Genomic DNA, 12,354 nt, shown 5'->3' on the forward strand with positions numbered 1-12,354 from the left:
TGGCCAAAATCAATAAAAATCCTAATTTGTGCGAAAAAGACATCTTGGAATCACAAACTAACCTAAACTTTTGACTGTCGTACACTACGTTGTACGATAGTCAAAAGTCCAAAACTTAAAGAAGAAATGACGAAAACTGCTAACAAAAGAATAAATATAACATAAAGAATAAATAAATATACTCTCTTGTGAACAATTTCATTGTTTTTTTACTTTTAATTGAATTTCCCCGAGGACGAGCATCTTAGATGTCTCGAAATATTGGATTATTTTAAATAAAAATTACAACTCACAAAAACAACAACATCTGTTTTTATTCCCATGGCCTCAAGCCGAACTAAACAAATATATGTAATTAAAAGATTAAAACGCTTTAGTTTTCTTTTTTCGTTTATTTAGAAATATTGATATACTAAATGTTCTTTGTATCAAATAAACGCATTATTAACATGGAATGGAAATTAACTTAAAAAAAGCATTGCAGCAATTCGGAAGCAAAGAAGAAAAAAATCCACAAATCGAATAATAGAAATATTTACGATGCAAACAAAAAAAAATAAACCCTTTACTCCATAAAGAAAATAATAATAATAATGAAAAAAAAATCTTGTAGATTACATACATACAACGTGCGCGCATCAGGGTATAGAATATAAACAACATTAACTCCTTTAATGTGGATTTAATGACAAATTAAATCGTTCTATGATAGACTATCGTTCGTTATGTGCCACCACTCCAAATTAAATAAACATTTTTAGGGGATTTAAATTTTCGATTTCTTGGAGTAGTGTATGTGTACTTTACTATAAATCATATGTTTGAGACGGGATTTCATTTAATATTTATAACGATACATAGCCACACCAGCAACACCGATCAATATGGAACCCATTAGGTAACCCAATAATTTCAACTGTAAATTAGAAAATGTTAGTGCCATGTAATTAAAGTATAGTAGAACAATTGTCATATCAGATTTATACGAACCTTTGAACTTTCCACAGTTTGTTGTTTTTGTGGTTGCTTGTTTTTCTGTTCCAATTTATTGGCTTGACCCAACATCTTTTGGTACATTTTCTTCTCATTATGTTCTTCCCGACGAGCTTTTATGATTAATTTGGCCAAATCCTAAAAGACGTATAAAAATAATATAAAAACCTATTAGAATAAATTATATTTATTAGAGAGATATGGTTTAATTGACACAAATCTATGGAATAAAAGTATCAGTATTATGATTCCCAAGTAAATTTACTTTATGGGATTTTGAAAATATTAAAACTTAAAAGTTTAAATGTGAAATATAAAAATTCTTCAATATATGGATAAACTCTCTAGTTGCAGTTATTTAAATTGGAAATACTTTTAACTTCTTCGACATCGACACACTTATCGTTTTATTATAACAGTTTTGAGTGAGAATTAATAAATTATGTTGTGAATCGCATGATGAGAGTATAAAGACGAAGGCAGTACACACTTAAAGGAGGCCTATGTTGTGATTATTGGAGATACTCAGCTAATAATTCTTAAGTTCACACTGAGACGTTCTAGATGTATTTTAAAGCATTTCGTGCTTTGTATCTACCCTCTTTTTTTGGTCTTATTTAAATTTATACATTTGAAGTACGGCCCACCCAACGTATTTTTTTTTCGTACATTCGAGCAAATGAAGAACTTTAGATACGTAAATTATTTTTTTCTGTGCCACTCGGCCGGAAATCGAACCAATATACAACCGAAGTCCACATAAGGAGAAATATAGTAGCCACAACCTATTATAAGTATTCAGGGCTTGCAGATTATTCCGCTGAAGAGTAGTCTCTTCCTCTAGAAAGACACAAAAGAGGTTAACCGATACTAACCACTGTGTTCAATAGCCATAAATGGGTTTGTAAAAGCATAATTAGGCCGATCCCAACTTACTCGACGATATTCAACTGGACATCGCTGCAGAGGAAGTTCAACACAGGATGTAACAGGTATTTTTACGTAAATATGGGCGTTAACAATGACTATAAAATAGATACTGAAAATTAAATCTCCATTTATATTGGTAAAATGCATAGATTGAGAATAATAGGAAAATAAACTGAGATATGGAACACATCGAATCATAGCGTTAGCAAAAGATTATTGGTCAGTAGTAGTTCACAGTCGTCTGCCAGCGGGTGAGTTTCTCTCTCAAAAAAAAACGATGATTTGGAGAACCATGTGATAAAAAATGTTCATTAATGCCATAAACAAAATAACAAAGTAGTATTTTTATAAAAGAAAAATGAAATAAAATAGAAGGCTTTGAAATTGTCACCTCTTTTTTCATTATTTTATTCGAACTTTTGTCGAAAGAAGTTTTTTACATAGAAATCTTGGTGTTGGAGAAAAATTGTTTTATATATTTGTATTTTATTTAAGGGGTTTCGTCACAATGCAAAATTCTATGGCGTCTAATAAAATTTTCCAGAACAATATAATGGCAAGACAAAAAGAAGATGCGGGTGAACTAGAAGATAAAGTAATGAGAAGAAGCAGAAGCAGAGGAGGAAACAGAAGGAGATTATCACGATCAACCAGGCGTAGCACTGGGTCGCGCACAAAGTCTCCCTCAACATCAAGAAGGCGTCGTCAAAAATTTGGTGGAAAATCTGATATTGCCAGTAAAGCAGCAGCTATGGATGGGGAAGACAATATAATGAGAAGAAGCAGAGGTGTAAGCTTAAGGAGTCCAGGAAGAAAAATGAGATCATCACGATCAACAAGGCGTCGACCTAAAACGGCTAGCCACAAATCTCGCTCAAAACCAAGACGTCGTCGTTCAATCATATGAAATAATATATCATGAAAATTTAATAAATTCTAAATAAAATGTTAAAATTGTCTAAATAAAATATTAAAATTGTCAATCTGTCAATAGCGAAAGTAGAATTTGATTAATTTTGAAAATTATGAAAATTCGTTTTCTAGGATTTGAAGAACACGAAAAGTCGAAAAGTTTGGCATCTTACCCAATTTAATGATAAAGAAAAATTGGACTATATGATATTTTGACCACGATTTCCTTATTTTTCTTAAGAGTTACTTAATTTTCCTTTGGAATACAAATTACAATAGATATTCAAGAAATGGCCAAGAAATAATTGAGGAAAAAAGGTACCAAGAAGTATAGATTGTTAGCGTGCAAATGTAATATATTATTGTGTTGTCATTTCTAATATATTATTGTGTTGTAGTCTGGCGGTGGGTATGGAAATGGAGAGCACTTTATAAACTTTCAGTAGCGGCGGTCTTATACATTTATTTGTTTAAAAATGATATATTTCAAACAACGTTATAATTGATTTTTGAAAAAGTGAGATGAAAAGTTTCTTGCGAAATAAACTTCACACATAGTCAGAAGAAAAAAAAAATAATTTAATTTTCGTCAATGTTTGAAAAAAAAAATTATACCAAACGTGTAACGCTCACGCCGTTCAAAATTCGGGTGCCAAGTCCCCGGAAAATACCTTTATAACATTTTGAAAAGGGCATTGGGCATCCTCTGTGGGCTGCGAGCAAACTAAATTGATATGAGACGACAAGAGTAATAAGTACTCTAAAATTCAAAAAGCGTTGCACAGAATTCGGGTGCCAAGTCCCCGGAAAATACCTTTATAACATTTTGAAAAGGGCATTGGGCATCCTCTGTGGGCTGCGAGCAAACTAAATTGATATGAGACGACAAGAGTAATAAGTACTCTAAAATTCAAAAAGCGTTGCACAGAGAAAATTTGAGACTTATAATAGGATTCAGAACATGACATTTTGGAATACACATGATAAGGATTGGTTTAATATTTAATTACATTTCCCCAAGGTCTTGGAACCAATAAGTTAAGTTGATCAATACCAAATTTTATGTCAGTGTTCGGCATTATTTTTTAATAGAAAGAAGAGACTGGGTAATTTTTTCAGGTAGAAATTGGCTTTCTGTTTGTAAAAGTCGTTCAGATGATTTTTATTGAATTTAGTACATTTAAAATGTACCACCAAATGTCGGAGATAACTGAAAACCCAGCTTTAGTATTACGAAAGTCGACTTAAAACTATAGAAACAATATGAGCTCATTTTAAAGATAACACACCTATAATTGGTAATAAGTGAATAACTATGAATGTACGTTCCAATAGGGGTAAATAGATTAACCCTCTAATGCCCAATCGCGCTTTTAGGCGGGCTTCATCAACCCTGGACAGTCATCCTTCGTCAAAATGACGACGCGTAATTTCATTTTCGATTTAAAATGCATTGTGGTCGATTAGGAAATGATAAATTTAAGTTATACTAATTCAACCATTTTATGAATTTTTGTCTTATACTAATTAAAAACAAATTGAATAAGGAAATAAACTCAATTTTGGTTCTCATTTTTGCTCACAAAATAAGCCGTAGTCAAAATGACGAAGGATGTCACTGAAGACGACAATAAAAACTTTAAATATATATATTTATTCGCAATAGTAATATTGATTTAAAAGAAAACGATTAAAAATAAATAAAAAAAAAAAAAAAGATATAAAAAAATACAAAAATAAAAATAATAATAACAATAAAAAAAAATATATTAATAATAATTGCAAGAGTAGTTTTTTTATTGAAAATTATAAAATTTTGTATTTTTTTCTTTAGACTTAAGAAGTTTATATTTGTGATAACTTAATTCCATACCTTTAACCATCTTAGATTATAAGTAAAACTTTGTTTCGAGGAGTTATTCTTTAGTAGATTAATTGTAATTTACCTCAATTGGCCTTTAAGGCTTCAAATTACAAATAAAGATAATAATAATAATAATAATAATAATAATGTACAAAAAATAAGGATGACTTTCCAGGGTTAAATAAGGAAGCTTTTAGTAAAACACACCTTAAGACAACAAAAGTGAACAAAATAAAAAGAAATCTTAGTTGAACCTGTTCAAGACCCTTTGCAGCATATACTGAATGTTACCGTATAAATTTATTTTGATTAGTTTTCTTGCTTTTGTGTCGTTAACATTGAATATTTAATCAGCTGACAAAAAAATTGGTGCATTATAGGGTGAAAAGTTTGAATATGACATCATGCTACGTTCATAATATAGTATTCGTGAAAATATTTCTTTTTCATTTATGTAAAATATTTATGTTATATAGATTATGTGTCTGGTAAACGCAAATCATAACAAAGAGACATTGATTCTTGGAAATTTGTTATTGACTGAGAAGTTCAAACATATTCATTTGAACTAAGTTACCAGGAGAACGACTATAGAATCCAGTGATTTGTGATTATGATTAACAGAATATGAGGTATTCTAATATTACCTGTTGTATTGTCCGACTTTCTGGTTCCAATGTTGCAGCCTTTTGTAAAAGTGTAATTGCTCCTTTTGTATCGCCTTTACCCTCGAGAATCTATATATGTACTCTTGACATGAGAATTTATTACTTTGTCTATTGATATAACAAAACTTACTCTTCCTTTTCTGTACAAAGCCTTTGAGTTATTGGGTTGGCAGCGTAAGACATGTTCAACGGATTGTAAAGCAGCATCAAGTGCGGAAACTTTTATTTGTGCCATGGCCAGATTATTATAGACAATTAAACGATCATTCAATAATGATTGCAATTCATTATTGGTTAGCTACAAGTGAAAATGTAAAAAATTGGTAAAAAAATCCAATATAGTGAATGTATCTATATCATGCCTCAATATCCTCCTTTTCAAATTCGGCTTCAGGATCACCATCACGATCATCTAAATATTCCAAAGCACGTCTGTATAATTGAATAGCAGTGTTATATTCACTGCGATTATACCAAAAGTTAGCCCTTTCCTTTTTACGTGTTCTAGAAAACAAAAAAAGCACAAATTGTATTAATACCTAGGATTTGAAATCTCTCTCTTTAACATTTACCCATATTGTTTGCGTATATCGTAAGTTTTAAGATCGGAATAGTCTTCATATTTAGCGTCTATTAAATGCACTTCATATGTTAGCTGAGATAGAAAAAAACCATTCAAATTGGAATATGAGGGCGTAAATCCATAGAAAAACATACCTTAGATTCAGGAGGAATGCTCAAGTCAGGATCTGTATCGTTTTTCAAGCCTAAAGATCCATAGGCAAATCGTGGATCAACTTTTACTTCGGCAACTTCGCCCACATCCATTAAAGGTATAACCATGTCAAGGCCTTGTATAACCTAGCAATGCAAACGCAAACAAAGACATTTCAGTAAATGCTTCCCCTATAGCAGTTTGTGTAGATTTAATGTAAATAATACCTCAAAATCACCAACATGCATCTGAAAGTTTTCTTCCTTTTCAACAATTTTGCCATCTTCCAATTTGCCAGTAAAGCTTAATATACACTTGTCTCCCCTCTGTGGTCGTTTGTTGCTAGACGCCTTTTTCAACACACGCTTAGTCAATTGGCCGTTACCTAAAACATCACAGATATCTTCTTCGTTGGGGCTTTCCTTTTCGCCACCCTCTAAATCTTGTTTTTCATTGTCTATAAATGCTTCCGAAGCAGCTTTCATATCGGCCTCATTTAGATTTGAAAGATCTTCGAAGGAGCTATTGCTTGATTTCTCAGCATCCATGATTGTTGATTTAAGATTGTGTTTTCCTTTTAAGATATACCAAACAAAGAATACGAGATTAGATATACGAACAATAACACCCTTATGCGAAATCCAATTTATCAAAGGTCATGGAACTTTCTAAACGATATTCAATGAATACGCACAATTTCAAATGGGTCGAAATGCAAGGAAACCAATATGATTTTGAGCCTAAGATCTTCTCTATTCGCGTGGTTTTGAAACTTCTACGAATTTGAAAACGATTCTATGAATTATTCCGGAATATTTCTGCAAATTCCGGGACGTCCACAAAAATGCAATGTCAAATGAATGGGATCTCAGCTGACATTCGAAGTATTTACCTAAATTGGGAATTATTGCTCTCTGTTGTCAAAATCATTTTGAGACGCGAGACATGGTAAAAATACACAATTTTAAAGGTAGCGTTATGTGTACGCAAAAACAGCTGATTATTGTAGACCGTTCACACATATATGATAATTTTACAATTTCATTTAAAAAGAGGCGATTACCATGTAAGAAAAAGTGATATTTCGAGCTTAGTGTGAACATACATCGTTGTGATAATTTTTTCAATTGTTTATTAATAGAAACTTAGTTCCAACCGCCCTTATAACAGTGAGTCGGCTTTGTTCTCTGGCCATTATACAATTTTATTCGAAAAAATTGGGTGTACAAGAAACATAAGTACAGGGAAACATATCAATACTAGCACACTTCATATGTAATCTTACAATCATTTGTTCGAATTTATTTGAAAAGTTCGATATCTACATATCGCAATCTTAGAATGACAAGGTTTGCAATATTCTGATATCCGTATCGCTACCAAGAAAGCGAGTAGTCGGGTATGTTCTGGATTTCCCGTCATATAGATTTCACCTCTCACATTCATTTCCCCTCAAAATTTTTTGGTTGTTCTGTGTTTCCCGTGAAATAAGATTTTTCGAATTCGCCTACCAAAAAATGAAAATCTGCAAATCATATGGTTTGCAGAAGAAAAAGTAAACAAGTTGTTTAAATTGCTGTTGGTTGATTAAATAAATAAATAAATAAATAAACTAAGTATTTTTCAAAAATTTTGGAAAAAATACAAAATGTCTGCTTCTTTTTTGTTAATGGTTAATTGTATACGAAGAAACTCATTTTCTGAAACACGGGTTCAAAGGCAATTATCTTTTGTTTACTTTTGTAAGAGTTCAGAGCCGAGCTACTAATTTGAAGATTTAAGACGATGCGCAAAAACTTTTAACGCCGTTAGAAATAATATTTATGTTCGCACTAAAATCGATTACAAATTAAATTAATTCCTTTTCATCGAATTACAAATTCAATATTGCCGAGTATTTTGTATTTTAAGTTTTTTTTAGAAAATAAAATAAATAATTTTGTGAAGAAAATATTTTTGTATCGACGGCGAGAACTCTTACCGCAGTTTATTATGCTTGACTGACTCCTGCGTGCGACGCTTTGCAGAAGTAATGTTGCCCAATCGTTTATAGAAATTTTGGGATCAAAATTATTGTTTTAATTTATTTTATTTGCTTCAAAAAAGTAGTTTGTTTTTATTTAAAATGTAAGACTAATCGTATTCATACAAAATTCGTTAATAAATAACAATCAATATCATTATTTTTCACAATTATAAAAGTTTCAATGCGCTTTCTCAAAATCTTGCAACACCGTCATTTCGAACTTACATAAAATCAGCTGCTGTTAAACAACCCCCAATTTTTAGCAACAAGTGGAATGAAAATCTTGGTCAATTTGTGATACATTTTTAAATTTTGTTTTTAAGAGGTATTTCGTGCTATTTTATCATCAAATACTTATGAAGCACATAGAAAACATATGACAGATTCAAAATAAATGATTTACTTTGGTTTTAAATCCTTCGTTTTGCAAATATGGAAGATTTCATTAAAAAATTGTCCGTGCAAAGTTCTCCCATCTGTGAGGTGAAAAGTTGCATGCAGAACAACCCCTACGGGAACAATTCACTACAAGTCTTTCATGTGAAACCCAGAACATACACGAGTATTCTATCAAGACAAAACAAAGATTTTCTACGATTTTTCAAATGTTAAAAATACTGTGTTTATTAAAACCAAATTAAGTATTAATACACAACCTTAATAACAATTTTTAATGTGTTTTTTGAGAGAAAAAAATATAGCATTTTCTTTCTGTCACAAATCTGTCAAAAATCACCATTAGATTTTCAAAAACTAAATTTATTAATAGCATCATCCTGCCAAGGTAGTACATCGATTTCATTAAAATAATTTGAAAACATTTCTCGTACTAAATCTTCCTCCTCCCATGTATTGGGATTTTCTTCAGATTTCTCCAACTCTGCCAATTCATCGTGCTTGTCCATGAATTCTTGATCTTCTTTTTCGATTATTAAAAAATTATGAAGAGCACAGCATGCCAATATTAACATTTCAACCTTTTCCACCGCAATACTTATTGTACCTTCTAAAATCTTAAAACGATTTGACATTAAGCGGAAAGCTTTTCCCACAACACTTTTAGCTCTCGACAAACGATAGTTGAATATTTTTTCTTCATTTGTCATTTTAGAATCTTCATTTCTAAAGGGACTCAAAATTCGTGGGATGTAAGATCTTGATGATATGAATACGTATGGAACCTGTAACAAAAAAAAGAAAATGTTTAAATATTATGTGTGTCAAAATTAAACACAATTCCTGGTTTAGGAAACAATTCCTGATTTAGGAAACAATTTGTATAATTTATAGGTTTTAAAATGTTATTTTCAAGAATCAAATATTTATTTTACACCAGCTCTCTAATATGCCTAAAAGCTCATAAATGAGATCTGCAAACATTTTGTTGCAGTCAAAACGTATTGAATCCAAGGCTGGAATTCTAACCAATGTGGCTCTGCTACGCATAAGATATGTATATCTACATTTGCCAACAAAATATTGATTAGTAAGCAACAGGAATTTTCTTAAGAGTTGTGCTAGTTTTGTTTTAGTTTCAAAGTTGATTTGAAAATGTTTGAAAAACTTAAATATTGTCTTCTGATTGAAATCCTACGAAATGGGCCAATGTCATAAATGATTAAGGCAGGACTCATATCAAATCTATGTTAAAATACGAAATGGCTTATATATTACAAACTACTAGCAATCATAATTTATTTGTATAATTTAGGTACTTTTTCGAGGGTTTCAGTACGCTTACCATATCATTGGTTCCTGGAAGATTTTCATTATCGGGAAAATTTAAGTCATCATTTTCTATTACAGCATCTAGACCAGAACTGCTAAAAGCAGCGATATCATTTGCGGCGCCATTCCCTTTCGCATCCACAATGATGAATTTATAGTCAGCATCAACAGCTGCTATAGTTATTACGCTTAAAAATTTAAGATAATTCACATATGGGCCTTCATCATCTTTCGGTACTTTTACAGCAATATGTTTACCCCCTGTAAAAATTGCATTTTAAACATGTAAATGTATATTCGATCGATAAGTATTTACCAATAGCTCCGAGGCACATGGGAAAATTCCATCGACTTCTAAAATTATCTGCAATTTCTTTCCATTCCTCTGGTTTATTGTATTGCTAAACAAAATACATTCACAGAATCTTAACATTTAATCAAATAGCTATGTAATGAGAAAATACCTTAAAATACGATTTGGAAAGAACTTCAAATATAGATTTGAGGGTGGGATGTATCAATGCTGATATTGATGCGCTGCTAACGTGGAACCTGTTCGATAATTCTCTGTATGAGTTACCGGTGGCAAGTAACCGCAGAGTTATTAACAATCTAAAAATGTAATACGAAAGTGATATTATTCGGGGCATATAGAAGGCTCTTCTAGAGTTGAAAACTTAAAATAATGGGAAGAAAGAAAGACACTAAAAGGCCATGGACAGATGTATACACTAATTAAAGGCAATTTGGGAGTAGAATAAGAAGAAAGACAGGTACTATGAAAGAGCGGGAAAAAGTAGCACAAAATACCGCGTGAGGCCTGCAAAAGTATATACGGTACAATAATTAAAAGTAATTTGAAGAATACCAACAAATGGTAATAGAAAGTGAGAACAAGAAATTATATTGACTATATTTTTGGATCATTATCATCATTTATCATTTTTGGCGCAATTATCGTCCTATGTGTCATGCTATTAATTTGAAAGCTCAAAATGCTATCAAATTAAAGCTTTAGACCATTTCTCTTCAAATGTTGGTGAATTTTGACTAAAGTATATCCTTAATTTTAAGGTCACTATATATATGAGTAAATGCTACTACTTTTAAAATATCGATATGACTGATTGATTTACCGTATGTTTGCAGAAATTGCTTCTCTCATAAATGTGTCTTGCTTTTTAATATGCGGAGCCATCAGTTTCAATAGCTTTTGATAGTTGCTACATGACATTATAAATCTATTACTTTCTTCTAGATAAAGCGCATCTCGAAAATCTATTTCTTCTCCTAAATCTCGTTCTTTGCTCCAACAACTTCGTTTATATTTCCTTTTGGGTTTCGTCGATTTCACGTCTTCTTCCAAATATTCATCCGCACAATCCATGATAATAGAGAAAATTAAAAATCTAATCAAGGCTTCACAATAAATCCAAACGAATAAAATACAAATTTTAAACACATTGCCATTTTGTTTACTCTAAAACAGCTGATCAGATTGAAGCCGGTTAAGTCTAATTCTAAAGTGTGGCGTAAAAGCGTTTAGGAAGCGCTGTAATTTAACACAACCCAATAAACTTTGACGATGAACAACAAATCCAACTTTATTTCAATTTGAGAGCAAATTCCATTCCACCATAAATTCAACAAGACTCTCAATTTGCTTGCATTCAATAAATTTTCTAATATATTTTAAAATTATGTTGAATTGAAAATAAATTGAAGGCTTTTGGAGAAGATTTTGAGAAAAACTCTATATCCCTGCCAACATTTTTTGAATTTGGGGGCGCTTCAGAGAATCCCCACTACGTCGAAAACAATCATATAAGACATCAAAAACTCGTCGGAAAAGCGCCGTCACTATTGAGAAGTTGTACCACGCCAAGTTACTACGAAAAAGTTTCTCATCAGTGCAATTATTAGGTGCCTATTTAGATCAATTTCGAAGGACGCCAATAAGAACCCCTGCAAACTATCAGAAAAAGTGCATTTTAAGGTAATTGTAGAAGAATCATTGTGGTCAAGTAAAACACGATTGTGTAGATGTTTATTGATTTGATTAATTTTTCGGTTTATCTCATCGCATTTAACATAATTTTTTGCATTAATAAAAGAATGATGTTGAGTTTTAAGTAGCAAGTTACATATTGCAGCGTCTATCAGCCAGTTTGTTTATTTTCGATGGAGACAGCGTGCCTGGAAAAATATTTGAAAAACGATCACTTTATTCTATTTGGAAAGTCGAAAATTGTTCACCATATACTTTTCACAATTTTAAGCGTAATATCTATGTTTTCGGAACTTTATTTTCGTTTTTATTTAAATAAAATATAACAAGCTGGTTGCGCTTGGCGTTTCACAAAAAATAAAATGGCTCTTCTAACAGTAGTGATGGCAAAATACTTTCATGTACATTTTGTACTTTTTGATATGCTTCCCCCACCACAGTTCGCGATGGTTGTGGTGACATTTACGAGTCTGTGGTAGCGATGAGGATGAAATGGAACTTTGAAATGCT

The 12,354-nt window shown here is 31.5% G+C and overlaps 1 protein-coding gene across 2 annotated transcripts; it reads right to left on the bottom strand.

Annotated features, from left to right (window-relative positions):
- Positions 1-372: 372 nt before the first annotated feature.
- On the bottom strand, positions 373-6,964 carry zda (peptidyl-prolyl cis-trans isomerase zonda). 2 transcript variants are annotated; one of them, XM_075310426.1, is made up of 9 exons: positions 6,777-6,964; positions 6,310-6,656; positions 6,085-6,228; positions 5,940-6,022; positions 5,730-5,871; positions 5,498-5,665; positions 5,347-5,436; positions 991-1,131; positions 373-916 (listed from the first exon to the last, which is right to left on the bottom strand). In XM_075310426.1, the coding sequence occupies exons 2-9, from the start codon at positions 6,628-6,630 to the stop codon at positions 839-841; spliced, it is 1,167 nt and encodes a 388-aa protein (XP_075166541.1). In that variant the 5' UTR covers positions 6,631-6,656; positions 6,777-6,964; the 3' UTR covers positions 373-838. The 2 variants fall into 2 exon arrangements, with proteins under 2 accessions (XP_075166541.1, XP_075166542.1); XM_075310427.1 differs by lacking the exon at positions 6,777-6,964 and having other exon boundaries at positions 6,310-6,764.
- Between the last annotated feature and the right edge of the window lie 5,390 nt (positions 6,965-12,354).

This window comes from Haematobia irritans, chromosome 5, assembly GCF_050003625.1.
Source record: "Haematobia irritans isolate KBUSLIRL chromosome 5, ASM5000362v1, whole genome shotgun sequence".
In the NCBI taxonomy this organism is placed as follows: domain Eukaryota; kingdom Metazoa; phylum Arthropoda; class Insecta; order Diptera; family Muscidae; genus Haematobia; species Haematobia irritans.